Source organism: Centruroides vittatus, unplaced genomic scaffold (genome assembly GCF_030686945.1).
Source record: "Centruroides vittatus isolate TY-2023 unplaced genomic scaffold, ASM3068694v2 scaffold_386, whole genome shotgun sequence".
Taxonomy (NCBI): Eukaryota; Metazoa; Arthropoda; class Arachnida; order Scorpiones; family Buthidae; genus Centruroides; species Centruroides vittatus.
The window spans coordinates 6,985,550-7,003,424 of NW_027122706.1; the positions used below are offsets into that span (position 1 = coordinate 6,985,550).

The window sequence follows — 17,875 nt, forward strand, 5'->3', positions numbered from 1 at the left end:
CCGGTAATCTCGAATCAGATTCTCGAGTGATAATCTGGAAGCAGATTAACAATGGATAATCTCGAAGTAGAATACAGAGTGATCTAAACGTTAGAGGGCGTACCCGTACTATCTGTTGCATTATGCAAATTAATAAATTTCCCCGTCACCATCTTCGATACCACGGGTAACATTAACCTTCTATTCCATTATTTGTTTTGGTATTAATTCACCTTTAATCGTACAGCAGCAAGATGTTCGGATAGTCTAGAATTCAATTTTCGCTGTTTTTCCAATGTATAAACTTGGAATGCCACACGTACCGTACATTGTAGTCTATAAACCACACCTTCTTTGTCTAATGGATCTCTTTTAGTAATATTTTCTATTTTCATCAGTTCAGACAACCTATTATTATTTTGTATTGGAGCTAGCTTTATTAAATTTCATTAAAAATTTTATTTATTTTTCATATAAACAATACTCGAACCTATCAAACAACAGGTTGCTGATCAAATACATCAACAGACAGAAACATCTAACATTAATGAAGATCACGTAACCTGTCAGGATAATCCAGCAACAAGCATTGATAATAACACACATATAACAACTACCACTAATGATACTGCAGACACTTCCTCATCCATCACTGATAACATAGACATAGATTTAGTTAATACGCTCTCACTAATATTTCAGGAAACACTCACTAAATATACAGGTACAGATCCCACACAAAGACTATGAATACCAAAAATCAACACGTCAAAGGTAGTAGGAAAAACACTAAATTATGTAAACACTCACTTACTACCACACTACATTCATTCAATTACTACACTCTCAGACATTCATACATTAGTTTATGCTGGGGCAGTCACAGTAGTGTCACGCCATAGACTGAAATTACAATTGCAGACAGATACACACAAAACACAGTTCTATCACAAGCCTGCGTGGCAGAAAAGAATAGAAACACAAATAAATGACATTAGATAGCAATTAGGCAGGCTGACACAATACACTAAAAACAACCTAATACCCAAATTAAAGAAACAACTCAAAAACGTTTTCAAGAAAATCAAAACACACACAAAATATGAACATCATAACACACACATTACAGAATACATCAACACACTGAAACAAAAACTTGCAGCCAAAGCACATAGACTCAAATGATACAAAACATGTTCACTATGAAAACAACAAAATAAATTATTCACAAACAATGAAAAACTCTTCTACAGACAAATCAGTATGAAAACAAACACTGATACACAGCACAGTGGCACACCAACAGAAGAAGAACTCACAACTTATTAGTCTTCTCTTTGGCCCAGGGCTGTTACGCACAATGTTGATGCAGGCTGATCGAGGAGGAGAACAAAAACATGCATAACATACCAACTATGCCCTGTGCTGAAATAAACGTACATGACATCCACTACTCTGTTAACAGAACACACAACTGGAAGACACATGGTGTAGACAACATTCACAATATCTGGTACAAAAAATTTACATCACTGCACCAGGAACTAGCTAAACATCTAACACACATCATCATCAATCCACAAGACATGCCAAATTTTCTTACTCAGGGCATCACCTACATGAAACCTAAAAACAACAATACCACAGACCCCACACAATACAGACCAATTACATGTCTTCTCAACACTGTACAAATTATTGACATCCTGTATCGCAAACAAAATATACAAACATGCTGAAGAACACAACATTCTTACGGAACAACAAAACGGTTGCCGTAAAAATCATAGGGGATGCAAAAAACAGTTACTCATACATTCAGTCATTCTACAGCAAGCACACAAACAACACAGAAACATACACATGGCATATATAGACTACAGAAAAGCATTCGACAGTTTTCCGCACAGTTGGCTGCTACATATTCTACACATGTACAAAATACATCCATCACTCATTGCATTCTTCCAAAACACTATGCAGCACTGGAAAACAACAGAGTTAGTAACACTTCCATACAAACAAACCAAATATTCATTAGGCAAGGAATTTTTCAAGGAGATTCCTTGAGTCCTCTCTGGTTCTGCTTAGCCTTGAACCCATTATCCAACATGTTAAACAACACGCAATATGGTTACAATATCAGACATGAAAAAACATCACAGTTTACACTGTCACATCTCATGTACTGTACATGGATGACATAAAACTTTATGCATCCACACAAAAACAACTTCATCAACTTCTACAAATCACACATTCATATACCAAGGACATACAAATAGAGTTTGGCCTAGACAAATGCAAAACACTTCACATAGAAAAAGAAATCCTGAAGAAAGAAGATTTTGCACTTGGAAATGGGGACGTTATTGAATCCATGGAAGAGGGCGAGTTCTACAAGTATTTAGACTTCCAACAGGCCAAACTAACAGAACATGCACAAATAAAGCAAAGATTAATTAAAGAATACTGAAGTAAGTTAAATGCTATTCTTGGAACACAGTTAAATGCAAAACACCCAGTTAAAGATTAAACACATATGTCATCCCAGTACTCACATATTCTTTTGGAGTTATACATTGGACTCACATAGATCTTGAGCAACTCCAAAGGAAAACAAGAACAACACTCACTATGCATAAACAACATCATCCTAAATCTGCCATAGAAAGACTAACCCTTCCACGTAAAGATGGTGGACGTGGCCTGGTTGACATAGTTAACCTTCACTATAAACAAATATGGACACTGCGAGAGTTTTTCTACAAAAAGCAAGAAACATCACAGTTACATAAAGCAGTAACTTTAGCAGACTCGAATAACACACCGTTAAATTTACACTCACAATATATAAAAAGCATAGACACCATTAAGAAATCGTGGGCTCAAAAGGCACTCCATGGCAGACATCCTTACAACCTGGCCCAGGATTTTGTTGGCAAAACTGCGTCAAACAGCTGGTTAGCTCGAGGATTCATGATTGCCATACAGGATCAGGTCATAAATACTAAAAACTACAGAAAACACATACTGAAAGATACAACACTCACAAATGACACATGCAGAAAATGTCATATCATGCCAGAAACTATACAACACGTCACTTCCGGTTGCAGGCTCTTGGCATAGACAGATTATTTACATAGACATAATCAAGTAGCAAATATAATACATCAAGAGCTTGCAAAGAAACACAAATTGGACATCCATGAACCATACTACAAATACATTGAACAGACAGTATTGGAAAACAACATGCACAGAATGTACTATGACGGGGCCATAAATCACAGATAAAACAATTTACCACAACAGACCAGACATCACACTCATTGACAAACACAATAAAATCACATACATTATAGCCATAGCCATTCCAAACACTCACAATGTACAAAACACATTCACTGCAAAAATCAGCAAGTACACAGAACTCACACCAGGAAATAAGGCATCTGTGGAGGATGGATAGAGTACTTATTGTACTTATTGTACCTGTCGTTCTCTCCTGCACAGGTGTGATACACTACACAAAAGCCTGGGAACATTACACTTGAATAGAAATACATACATCACACTATAGAAGGCCACAATATTGAATACATGCCATATTGTTAGGAAATTTCTGAATACTGACACTGACACACTTATTTAATTTTAGTTTTGTTTTGGTTGCTATGCCTTGACTCTGGTCCAGCATAATACACAGCCACCGGTGTCAACTGAGTATAACCCGCTACACCCAACATAATAATAATATAGAAGTGCACCATTAAAGTAAGTCAAGTTAGAGCTCATACAGTATCTGTATGCAGTAGATAGTGAGTTTGCATCCTTGTAATTAATGCAGGTGGAAGTTCAATTGACTTTATATATTTCTATGGTCTCTAAATTCCTTAAGAGTGTTGACGTTGAGGTCCTTAGCTGGCTGATGATTTTAGCGTCTTCCCACTTGGCCTGCACTTTTTCTTGGGTAACATATGCTGCTAATATCATGTTGGAAAGTTTCTTATCAATAGTATACTTGTGTTCTTTGTTGTAAGTTCATTTTGTACTGTTGATGTATGGTAGTACCCTGTTAAACTATGGGTCTTTTATTGAGACTGAATAAATCCTAGTGAAAACATTGTACTGAGCATTGCCATTTCTTAAGATCTTGAAAACAGTAGAGCTACATTGATATATCATGTTCACATTATTACATTTGGCTATCTGTTTGTGTATTTTATTCAATGTTCAATTATTAAATGTAATTATTACTGTTTTATCAAAATAGACAAAACATTCATTTCAGAGTTGATATGTAGCAAATACTTGAAAGTAACAGCAGCATATCTGATATTCCATTTAATCATTTCAATCTAAAATGACGATTTCAAAAATACAGTGTGGTTGTAAAGTCACTCTGCAGTAGGCAGGGAAATGAAATAAATTAAGTCATTATTCTTGATGAAAGAAATATTTTTTTTTCTCCTTTTAAATCAATATTTATAGTATATTTATGGAAATACAAATATAACAGATATAAACTTATTCATTTAATTCAGTGGTTTTCAACCTTTCCATGTGCCTGACATCCTAACTTGCTTTAGGTGCAAAACACACTTCTGAAAATACTGGAGATGGATGATAATGTACTATAAATAATAGGAAAATACAATGTGATAAACTCAATGTAATAAAATAATGTAATTTGAGTTGATTGTTTACATCAGTGATTCCCAAAGTGTGCGCCGCGGCTCCCCGGGGTGCCGAGATGCCGTCATAAGGGCGCCGCGAAATATTCAATTAAACAATTCGGCAATTTTCTTGGAATTTCCAATTTTTGAATTTTTGCGCCAACAATCGTGTATGCTGACAAAATTCCAAGAATTTAGCAACTTTCGAGTCTTTCATTGTTCTCTTTCCCCACCCATTCTTTAGAATCTCTTATTGACTTGTCTTGCGATAATACTTAAAAGTTAAAATTTAGTAGCATGGAACTTTCTGATTTTTGGATATCAGTAAAAGAGAAATATCCACTGCTTAGTGGTAAAGCTCTACGAATATTAATTCCGTTTGCAACGTCCTATTTGTGCGAAGCTGGGTTTTCGGCAGTCGCAGTAATAAAAAGTAAATATCGCTCGAAAATTAACGTTGAACAAGAAATGAGGGTCGCCATATCCAATTTTATTCCGAGATTTGAGAAGTTGTGTAGTGAACATCAAGCCCATCCATCCCATTAATAATTTTAATAATGTTAATCAACAATGAACGTTCAATAAATTGTTTGTGAATTTGAAATTAGTGTTTAATTTATTTTTCAACTAACCTAACCACATGGTGGTTGTCCAGTCTCAATATAGATATTACCGAAACAGTTGAAATTAGATATTTTATATTATCCCAAGGAAAATTGTAAGTATCTGTTTTTAATTTTTCGCTGTTAAATGAATAATCGCTTTTGAAAAGGAAAGTTTTCCAATTTTTCAAGAAAGTCAAAAATTTAAAAAAAAATTGATGTATTAAGGGCGCCGCGAAAAAATCCGATTATTTAGGGAGCCGCAAACCGAAAAAGATTGGGAACCTCTGGTTTACATCATTAAAATAAAATGATTAAAGAAACTCATATCTTTATATATGCTGAACTCAAAATTTAACCAAATATCATAGTTACCAAGAATTTTTTCTAGTTACTACCAATATATTCTATTTATAATCATTTGAACTTTTTACAACATGCAATGGCCCATTAGTTTTATTATAATAACTACTGGAAAATATAATTTTACTTTTGGTCATTTTTAATTGTGATTCTGCAAGAAATCAACATGTATGATGTGTAAAATTAATGAAAAACAAAGGAGATGCTTTTATACAATATATAATTTGTTAGGCTATATGTTATGCTCCTTTTTGGCTTATGATCCCATCATAAGCCCAAAATGTTGATAATGAAAAATGTTTGCTAGTAATGTTTTTTTTAGTCACCAGACAAGTTGCTAGTCTCTAATGGCAATATATTAATGTATTGCCATTAGGCAATATATAAATATATTAATTTATTCTGAAAATAATAATTTAATTAGTTATATAAATTACTAGCTGACCCGGTCAGGCGTTGTTGTGGCTCAAAATGTATCTATTATAAATGTATAACACTTCCCCGTGGGGGGAATTTCAAAAAATCCCTTCTTAGTGTACATTCTCTTGACGTACCCTATTAAAACGCAATCAAAAACGCATCTAAAATAGTATAATAAAAGCCGAGTTCTTCACAGTAAGCCTTAATCCCGTCACTTTTCCCGCTGGGGAATATCGAAAAATCCCTTTTTAGTGTATATTCTGTTGACGTAACGTATTAAAACGCAATTAAAAACGCAAAAAACCGCATGTAAAATAGTATAATAGAAACAGAGTTCTTTACGGTAAGCCTTAATCCCGTCCATCTCCCCCGGTGGGTGGGGAATTTCGACACGTATATTATATAAAATCACGTGCGTATTCGAATGCAACGTTGTGTCAAAATTTCAAAGGAATCGGTAGGAACAAACGAACGTTATATTTTATTTATACTTATATTATACGTTTATACTTATATTATACGTATTATACGTTATATTAAATGTTTTATTTATATAGATAGATAGAAAATGATCTGCTTCAGTCCATTCTCACAGAAAAGCAGAATGCCTCACAGAAAAGCAAACTTAGGTCGTCGGAAGGTAGCGCCATCTGTTGGACATAAAAGCCTTAATCCATATATAAATATATTTTTGAAAGGGGGAAATGGTGTAGGGGTATGAAAAATAGATAGTAGCCGATTCTCAGACCTACTGAGTATGCATATAAAATTTGGTAAAAATCGGTAAAGCCGTTTCGGAGGAGTACGGTAACGAAAATTGTGACAGGAGAATTTTATATATAAGATTGATCTATTGTATTCCTATAATTTCTAATAGATGGAAATGATATATTTCTAAATGCATTCTTATTGAAAGTTCATCTCATATTGATTATAATGAAGTTGAATGTACTGTTTTTTTATAATCATAACTTAATTTGATTGTGAGTGAAATAAATTTTGTCATCTTAGTTATAATTTAAATGGTTCAGTTGCTATAATCATATTGTATAACATTACTATATAATGAATTGATACTAAAAGCTAATAAAAATTACTGAACTAATTAACAACTAATTAAACATTTATACTTAGTGTTAAAAATAGGTTGATGAATTAAAGAGCTTTTTTGCTGTAATGGTGCCATATTAGTTTTAGATCATCTAATAGCAGAAAATTAATTTTCTTTCATAATAACTCAGAATTTTGAAATATTTCATTTACCATATTTTCTAAGATGACTTTTTAAGCCATGAAAATCTTCTCAAAAGTTGGGGGGTCATCTTATAGGGCATGTATATCCCAAATTCTATATTTTAACTGTAAAACTCGGGGGTCGTCTTATATGCCCAGTCGTCTTATACTCCGGAAAATACGGTATATAATTTTATTATCATTTAGTTCTGTTAATATATTAATATGAGGGATGGAGAAAATGGAGTAAATATTATTTGAATTAATAACAACATGGGACTAAAGCTAAATGAGGGGTGGATTGACATCCTTTTTACATAACCTTAAAACAGATGCTGACCAGATGTGGGTGTACAGTCACATCACTTGGTAAAATGTATTGTAACAAGGCAGTTGACTTTACACAGTCTCATGGACCAGGTGTATATGTTTTTGTTTAAAGTTTAGAAACCAATTATATTAATAATAGTAAGTTCTTTGTTAGTTTTCCTCCCATTATGTTTTTAATATAATTAAACAATATTTATTATTAATAGTGGAACTGTCTACCAGAATTTGGAAAATGTGGGAGAAAATAAGGCATTTACCAATTCCAAATAATATCATATATCTCATTGTCATTGTATTAAAATTTATGCTTGATTGTTATAGTTCTGTAGTATATGGGTTACATTAAATACTGTAAATACAGTGCACTGTATATATTAGAAAACACTTTGTATTGGTTAACTATTCGTGTTATAATTATTATGTTGGTGCCATGTGTTTGTAAGCTGATGAGGGGTCCTGTACCCAAAATGCATACTTACCTAAATTTGAATATGACTATTAAAGACTAACTTTTTTATTAAAGATCTAGTCCTTCTTTCTGTCGGCCTTGGTGTGATAAGCCCTCCAATTGTTAAAGTCCTATTTATTTAGGTTATCTACCTCTAGCCAATTTATAGTCGTAGGCTAAAAGCGTTGTTTATTATTAGTAAATATTATATTGGAAATGACATCTTTTCTAGCATATTTTTTGGTTAGTGAATTGCGATCACATTTTTAATATGTTGAATTTAACTCTACTTGTGAAAAACTTTCATCACTAATAGGAAAAATGAAATTCTTGAGACGAGAGAGAAATAAAGCTGCTTAAATGTGGCAGCTACAGAGAATTATTATTATTATAAATTTAACACAAATGATTAACATATTTTAATAGCGAAAAATTACTTTAGATTCTCTAATAGATTTTTTTTCATTTTATAATTTTTTTATTCATTCAGCTCCACACACACTAAGAGGACCTTTTTGCCATGGCCATTATGGAGTCAGACAGGCTTACAAAGGCTGGTTTATGAAAGACAGGACTTGACATATCAGAGACAGACTATGCATGACAGACCATCCATAATAATTCTTGGGGTTGCTCATTCAAATTCAAACCTGGGTCCCCAGAGTGGTAGGTTGATGTCAAATGCCTCAGTTAGCCAGTTAACTCTGTAAAATAGTTTAGGTTAATTTTTTTTAGCATAATGGATAATAATAATTTCTTATATAGTTATTATATCATAATAAATAATTACAAATTCACAGAGTTTTATCTCAAGGGAGGTCAGTCCATTGACAAATGGACTATTTCTTACAGCCTAAGGCTGATAGGAAACAAATGTCCTTTGATTTGAACCGTTTTACATTATTTTTTTGGTCCTCAAGTATGCACTCTCTGGACTTTTGTATCTTTTGATTTGAACTGTTGCAACAGTAATATGAAGTCTTTTGTGGTATTAAATCTTCAAATCCGACAATTGTTATAGGGTATGCAGTGGATGGCCATTTATTTCATTAAATTTCACAGTTTATGCATTTTATTATACTTATTTCAAAATTTCTTATACATTTTGTTTCTACTTATGGTATTTATCATTCATAAAGTGATAAAGATTTTGAAGGGAATTGAGTTTTGTTTGACATCCAATTGAAATAAAATGATAAAAATGTTTCCAAGCAATCCATTTAAAAAAAATATTTTGCACAGGATTCTGAAATATTCTGGACAATAATAGGTGTTGTAATTTTCACCCATGTCCAGTAACCGACATACAACAGCATATGCCAGCAGCGTTCTTTTTTGCTTATATTTTTTCAACGAATCTTCCAGTTGAATATAAATCAGCAACCATTTTGTCAGATAAATCACAATTACCTCAAATGAATTTAAGTTATTTATTTCACTTCTCTGGAAGCCGGAAAGGCCAACTTCAGGTAGCTGATACATCAGCTTCTTCCAGCCAGAAGTAGCACCACGTGTTTGCCGTGCGTGGTGGCCTGTAAGCCAGAAAGGGGATCCTGGTAGTTGAGGGGCAACATAACGTCCCCAACACACTGCTTCGGCCCCTGCTTTGGATAAACGGGAGGCTCAAGTCAGGCTCCATTTGAGTCAATCGACTGGTCGTTGAGTCATTCTTGACCTTGGCCTGGAGTCAACCGATCAATGCAGAACTTTTGTCAACAAAGACCTTGGGAGACAGAGGTTACCAGATATCCAGATCGGTCTTTCAGATCAAGGTGTCACTGCTGTCCAACACATTTCCATTCGTTGAAATGGCAAGTTGATACCAACTAAACATCATCAAATACTTTACTATGTAATAAGTGAATATTATATCTAAATCTACTTTTCAAGCTGTTAAATAACAGAGGAAAAGCATCGTAATCGGTTGAATTTTTAATCTATCGGGTTTCTATTGCATTTAGAGACGTTTTAAGAACCTAGGATTGAGCAATATCAACATCAGTAACATCACCATCATTCAAAATCTGACATGTTCAAACCATGGCTTAGATCAGAGTCAGATTCACTAACTTCATTGTATTGTCTGCCTGGAATTTATAATATTATTCATTTAAGATTCTGCAGTACTGTTGCTGTACTGTTCAGCTGTACTGTTGCTGCCCGCAAGATTGTTCAAAAATCATAACCAAATACAAGGTCAGACACGAAATACTGGACACAGGCACTTCATTTTCACAGTACAATTAGCACTTGAATTTTTCCATCTTTACTGCAGAGCTGCAGGCTATTTACCTAGCCTTAAAATATGTAATTAAGAAAGGTCATCATCGCTGTGGGATTTACACTTGACTCAGTTAGTGCACTTCATTCTTGCTATTTCCTATCTAGAGAGAGAGAAAAACATTCGATACACTTCGATAGATTATATCTGTTTTTTTGCTCCATTTGAATCAATTGGCTGAATTCTTCCATCTTTACTGCAGAGGATATATCTGACTGGTGTCATGCTGGTATGGCACTTGGTACCTACAGATGGCAAGTAGTGTCCCTACATTTGACACAAGAATGGAGAATGTAAGCAGCACAATTGACCTGGACACAGGCAACATTTCTCAGGTCAAGGTCGATAATATATCACCTTGGTCAACTCCTGTGATAAATGTTGACATCAGCTTAAAGCAGCTCATATTATCAAATCATTCATGAATAATTATATCCATTGGTTCATGCACATTGAAGAAACTTCTTTCACTTTCGCAGTACAGTTAGCATTGAATTCTTCCATCTTTACTGCAGAGGATATATCTCACTGCTCTCCTATCCAGAGAGAGAGAAAAACATTCGATACACTTCAATAGATTGTCTTATGTTAAAAAAATAGATATTTTAAGAATGGAGAATGCTTATAATGCATTGCAAGATATTACAAGCATTAGCATCTGAAAACACTCCAGATATTGCCCTGCCTTTGTCCAAAGATGACTCAGCTCTTCGTCTCTCCAAGTATTTGAATCTCTCAGTTAATGCCAGAATCATGCTGAGAGTCAACTTATGGGTGCAAGGATGTCTTGTCAGTGGTTCACTAGGAACTATATGCTACATTATATATGCTCCTAATGCTCGCCTTCCAGCTCTTCCTGTGTTTATTTTAGTGGAATTCGATAGCTATCAGGGACCTTTCATCTATGGTAATCTGTTTCCAACAATGTTCCCTCTAAGCTGTGCGGCTGCGCATTGTTCAAATTGTTGATGCACACGAGAATTTGTGCCGCGCAGGCGAACATGTACACTGATTTGAATCATTGTTTACTTATTTCTCACTTTGTCTGCAACATGATTATTGCTACGTATATTTCAATAAAATACAGTAAATCATTGACAAAAGATAATATTTTGTATGGAAGTATGTTTTAAAATGAATTTTAATCTCTACTTTATAATTACAGTAGAGCGTCGATAAGTGGAACGTCGGTAAGTGGAACGATTTTCAGTCGGACTGTGTCGTGCTGAATCGAATGTTTTTGATACTAAATTTACTTCTAAAGTATAATTTTCATGTTTTTTATATTCTTTAATATATTTATTTTGTTTGTACAAAATGCAGAAATAATTTTTAACGATACGATAGCCTCAATGATTATTATAAAAATTTTCGTTAGGCTTAAAATTGACGAAAATTCAACACGAAGCGACACGCAACGGAGAAAACTTTGAACATCGGACAGGTTAATGTATTTTTTCGTACAAAGTCGGAAACTGGAACAAATCATTAACTGTAAGGACCCCAGTCCCCAATTGGTTCCACTTATCGACGCTCTACTGTAGTTATTTTAATTTTTTATAGGAAAAAATAAGATTTTATATATATATATATATGCTCAGAAAAACTTTTTGCTCAGAATCTGCTCAGCAAAAATTTTTTTGCTCAGAGAAGTACATGTTCTGCTCATCTAGAAAAAAATTAGAGGAAACATTGGTTTCCAATAATACCCATAACACGCTCTTCGAATGATGGCAGTATATTGCGATCTCGTAGGCAGTTTCCCCTTACTTTATCATACTCGATGACTATACATAAATCACAGGGATTAACTCTTTCAAAAATCAAAATAGATGTAGGGAAAAAAGAGACAGCTATCGGTGTTACCCACGTTACATTGAGTCGAGTGAAAAAAATAACTGACTCAGTATTTTTAAAGAGTTACACATTGACTTCTAGCAATCATTATTGTAAGTCCAACAAGGCCTATAGTGATAGACAGAATTTCATCAGATGTTGGCATAGCAATTAATTAATGGCTTATTCTGACCTTATATTTGCACCTTTAAACCCCTCAATGTGAGTTCCTGTCTGTGGTGAGGGGACTCCCAGAGATGGTTTAGTAACTCTTCTATACCATCCCTGGGATCTGAACGCCCACCTGTGTGTTTGCTGTGCGTGGTGGCCCTTATGCCGGATAGGGGGATCCTGGTAGTTGAGGGGCAACATAACGTCCCCAACACGCTGCTTTAGCTCCTGCTTCAGATAAATGGGAGGCTCAAATCAGGCTCCATTTGAGTCAATCGGCTGGTTGTTGAATCATTCTTGACCTCGGCCTGGAATCAACTGATCGATGCAGACTGGGCAGACACATCAAACAAGATGTGCTTTTCTGGACTGCATTGTGAGGGTATAGCTCCTGGGAAACCTTGGTGTGATGGTCTATGGGAGTCTCCCATGTGATGGCATCCCCTTGTTGGGTCTCATGGTGGGTGGGTCAATGGGAGCTGAATAATTGATTTTTAATCATTGATTTCTCAAAAAACAAAAATTCAGACGAGCCAACAAGAAAAACGAATGTAAATATTTCCAGTATGCCAGCGTACTTAATAGTTCATGCAACAAGTAACAAACCCTTGTCTAAAGCATTTCCTTTCCTAATACAAAAACTGCTTGAATCCACCATTGGGCATTTGAAAAAAATCCAAAAATTGAGGTTAAGACCTACTGGTAGAAACAGCTTCCTCTCAACAAACAACAAAGCTTTTGGCAATAAAGGCACTTGGAGATTTAGGAATTTCAGTCACACCACACGGAAGTCTAAACACATCACGTGGAGTGATATCTGAGATCAATCTGATGTCTGAAGACGAATCAGATATTCAGATCGGACTGTCAGATCAAGGTGTTGCTGCTGTCTGACACATTTCCATTTGTCGAGATGGCAAGTTGAAACCAACGAAACACCTAATTCTTACTTTCAACAAGCCGACATTGTCATCCTTCATTACAGCAGCATACCTATGTTGCCCAGTTTGTTCATATATCCCAAACCCACTGGGTTGTTTCAAATGCCAGCAGTTTGGACAGCCCCTCGATGTGGGTTCCTGTCTGTGGTGAGGGGACCTCCCAGAGATGGTTTAGTAACTTTTCTTTACCATCCCTGGGATCTGAACGCCCACCCACGTGTTTGCCGTGGTGTCCCGTATGCCGGAAAGGGGGATCCTGGTAGTTGAGGGGCAACATAACGTCCCCAACACACTGCTTTGGCCCCTGCTTCGGATAAACGGGAGGCTCAAATCAGGCTCCGTTTGAGTCAATCGGCTGGTCGTTGAGTCATTGTTGACCTCGGCCTGGAGTCAACCGATCGATGCAGACCGGGCAGACACGTCAGACAAGGTGTGCTCTACTTGACTGCATTGTGAGGGTATAGCTCCTGGGAAACCCTGGTGTGACGGTCTATGGGATCCTCTCATGTGACGGCATCCCCTTGTTGGGCCCCATGGTGGGTGGGGTCACTAGGAGCTGAATATATATTCTTAAATATGGATCATAAAACCACAAAACAAGTGACCAAAGACCAGACCTCCAGCCACCCTGCTTACTTAATAGTGCATGCGACTGGAGAAAAACCTCTATCTAAAGCATCTCCATTCTTGATTCAAAAATTGTTTGAATCAACTATTGGACAATTGAAAAAAATACAAAAATTAAGATCGGGAGATTTACTGGTGGAAACAGCTTCCCCACAACAATCGGCAAAACTTCTGCAAACAAAGACTCTGGGAGAAATGGAAGTCACTGTCACACCACACGGAAGCCTAAACTCATCACGTGGTGTGATATCTGAAATTGATCTGATGTCTGAAGATGAATCAGACATTCAGATCGGTCTTTCAGATCAAGGTGTCGTTGCTGTTCGGCGCATTTCCATTCGTCGAGATGGCAAGTTGATACCAACCAAACACCTGATACTTACTTTCAACAAGCCAACATTGCCATCCTCAATTACAGCAGGATACCTACGTTGCTCAGTTCGTCCATATATCCCAAACCCGCTGCGTTGTTTCAAATGCCAGCGGTTTGGACACTCACAAACATCCTGTCGCGGGAAAAGCGTATGTGCACAGTGTGGGACTGAAGGTCACGAGAGTACCGAATGTAAAAGTACCCCATGCTGTGTGAACTGCAAAGATGCCCATCCTGCATACTCTCGGAAATGCCCTTCATGGCAGAGAGAAAAAGAAATACAGCGTGTAAAAACAGTAAACAACTTACCCTACCCAGAGGCACGTCGCATGGTCACTTCAAGTGCACCACTGAAGCAGAAGACCTATGCTGCTGTCTTGAAATCCACAAACACTTGTGCAGTTCAAACAGATATCTCTGTCTCTCCAAGTGAATCCTTTACTCGCCATGCGAAATGTTTAATACTGCCATCTACCCAAACACCAGAAAAGGAGAGCAAGAAGACCAAGACACCCCTACCTAAAACAGGGGTAATAACAAGAAATGTGGGTTCAAAAAAGGCCAATAAAAACCCACTTAACAAGCAAAAAGTAAAAGTTGCCCTCTCTAAATCAGCTAAAAAGTCGGAGACTCAGTCTATGAGTGAGTTCTCTGACTTTTCTGATGAAGAGACTAATTCGGAGGTTACAAAACCAAAGTCACCTCCAAAAGAGAGACCCCCTGTTAAATTAAAGAGGGATACCCTCGCAAAGAATGCTACCTCAAACACATAATGGATTATAAAATAATCCAATGGAACTGTCGTGGTTTCCGCAACAACTTCTCTGACGTTAAACACCTGACATACTCTACCTCATCTCTCTGCGTGGCACTCCAGGAAACACATCTAAAACCTGGAGAAAGAATTTCTTTAAAAGGATTCGATCTTTACCGTAAAGATGACGACAGCCACACCCGCGCCAGTGGAGGTGTGGCTGTACTGGTTTCAAACCGCATCCCGTCTTTTCCGGTACAAATAACAACAGAGCTGCAAGCTGTGGCAGTCAGAATATCTATGGGCGTCACTGTCACAGTTTGTTCCATATACTTGCCACCAGATGTCAGAGTCAATGACGATGAATTGGATGCATTGGTTGAACAGCTGCCAACTCCTTTCCTTTTACTTGGTGATTTCAATGGTCACAATCCAATGTGGGGCAGTCACGATATCAACCGTCGAGGCAGAGCCATTGAAAGATTCATAGGTAATCACCAACTATATTTATTTAATACTGGAGAAGTGACATACTTCCACGCCCCAACAAGAACATTCACTGCCATTGATCTATCATTAGCAACCCCAAATCTGTTTTCAGCGTTTATATGGGAGGTTGGATCTAATCCACTTTCCAGTGACCACTTCCCAATATTTCTAAAATACCAAGGCAGAGAAAGCTGTGAAACAGCCCGTCCACCACGCTGGAAACTTGAAACGGCAGATTGGCCTGCATTTTCCTCTTTGGCTAACGTCACTGAGGAAATGGTCAATACTGCTGATATCAATGATGCAGTCGAAGTTGTCACTTCCAGTATTATTCAGGCAGCCGAAAAAACAATGGGGAAAACGTCAACCAGATATCCAAAACATCCGAAACCATGGTGGGATCAGAATTGCGAGGCAGCATTTAAAAAGCAAAAGAAAGCATGGGGGATTTTCAGAAGATACCCCACTGCTAACAATTTGGTTGCTTTTAAGAAAGCAAAGGCTAATGCCAGAAAAATAAGAAGGCAAAGCCAAAGGGATTCTTGGAGGAAGTATGTTTCTAGCATAACATCTTCCACCAGCTCAAAAGCAGTCTGGGATAAAATCCATAAAATCAATGGAAAATATGCTTCTCACTCTCTGTCCATGCTGGAAAGTAATGGCACAATAATCAGTGACATAAAAGGTATTGCTGATTTGTTGGGTGAAACATTTTCGTCTTCATCCAGCAATATTATGTATACAAGGGATTTTCAGGCTTATAAAGTCCAAACTGAAAAACAATATCTAAACTTCCACTCCCCATCTAATGAGGAATATAATGTGCCATTCAGCAGAATAGAACTATGTACAGCAATCTCTCGCTCGGGGAATACTGCTGTAGGTCCGGATAAAATCCACTACAGCATGATAAAAAATCTGTCAAACAATTCCCTTAGTAACCTTCTGAATCTGTTTAACAGAATATGGACAGAACATATTTTTCCTGACTCTTGGAGGCTATCAATTATTATTCCCATACCCAAACCAGGTAAAGACCGCAAGAATCCCTCTAATTACAGACCAATTTCTTTGACTAGTTGTCTGTGCAAACTTTTCGAGAGAATGGTAAACAGACGCCTGATGTTCCTCCTATAGGAAAAGAACTACTTTTCTCCACATCAGAGTGGATTCCGTAGGAACAGAAGTACCACAGACAATTTAGTAAACCTTGAAACATCCATACGCGAAGCGTTTATTAGACGACAGCACTTAGTGTCTGTGTTTTTTGATATAGAGAAGGCCTATGATCGCTGTTGGCGGTACGGGATACTCCGTGATCTGGATTGCGGATTGCGGGGTAATTTGCCAATTTTTATAAAAAACTTCTTGCAGAATCGAAGATTCCAAGTTAGGATTGGCAACACTTTATCTAGGCTTTTTACACAAGAAGAAGGTGTTCCTCAAGGTTCTATTTTTAGTGTGACTCTGTTCCTAATTAAAATTAACAGCATAGCTAAGTGTCTCCCTCCCAGTGTGAAACACTCTCTGTATGTGGATGACTTTTAGATCTCCTGTCAGTCTACTAACATGAGTTTTATTGAAAGACAACTGCAAACCTCTTTAAATCAGATAGACAATTGGTCCAAGATCAATGGTTTTTCTTTTAATGCAGAGAAGACCTCGTGCATCCACTTTTGCCGAAGGCGTGGTTTGCACCTGGACCTTGAAATTCACCTAAATGGGGTTAAAATCCCAATGGTCAACGAAGCAAAATTTTTGGGTGTCGTGTTTGACCATAAATTGACGTTCTTACCACACTTGCGCAATTTGAAGAGTAGATGTTTAAAATCTCTAAACCTTTTAAAGGTATTATGCAGCTCATTCTGGAGAGCAGACAAATGTTCAATGCTTAGAATATATAGAGCCCTTGTTCGCTCTAAGCTTGATTATGGATGTATTGTGTATGGCTCTGCGCGAGAATCTACTCTTTGGATACTGGATCCAATCCACCATCAAGCATTGCGTTTGTGCACTGGTGCGTTTCGAACTTCTCCTGTCCAAAGTTTGTACGTAGATGCTTATGAGCCTCCACTATCTGTCAGGAGAGAGCAGTTGTCTTTGTTTTATTACATTAAACAGAAATCTCTGGCTAAACCTTCAGTTTATTGTAGAGTATCAGATACTCAGCTGAAAAGACTATTTGCAACTCTCCCAAGCTGTGTCCCTTCATTCGACATAAGAATGGAGAATGTAAGCAGCACGATTGACCTGGACACAAGCAACATTTCACAGGCCGAGGTCGATAATATATCACCTTGGTCAACTCCTGTGATAAATGTTGACATTAGCTTAAAGCAGTTTTCT

The 17,875-nt window shown here is 36.7% G+C and overlaps 1 protein-coding gene across 1 annotated transcript; it reads left to right on the top strand.

Moving 5' to 3' along the window:
- Window positions 1-13,398: 13,398 nt before the first annotated feature.
- LOC136988752 (uncharacterized) lies at window positions 13,399-15,166 on the top strand. Its single transcript, XM_067286715.1, has one exon. The coding sequence runs from the start codon at window positions 13,779-13,781 to the stop codon at window positions 15,057-15,059; it is 1,281 nt and encodes a 426-aa protein (XP_067142816.1). The 5' UTR covers window positions 13,399-13,778; the 3' UTR covers window positions 15,060-15,166.
- The last annotated feature ends 2,709 nt before the right edge of the window (window positions 15,167-17,875 follow it).

What these genes read in the sequence shown, in the direction of transcription:
- LOC136988752 (XM_067286715.1), top strand. Translation starts at nt 13,779, where the DNA reads ATGGGATCCTCTCATGTGACGGCATCCCCTTGTTGGGCCCCATGGTGG.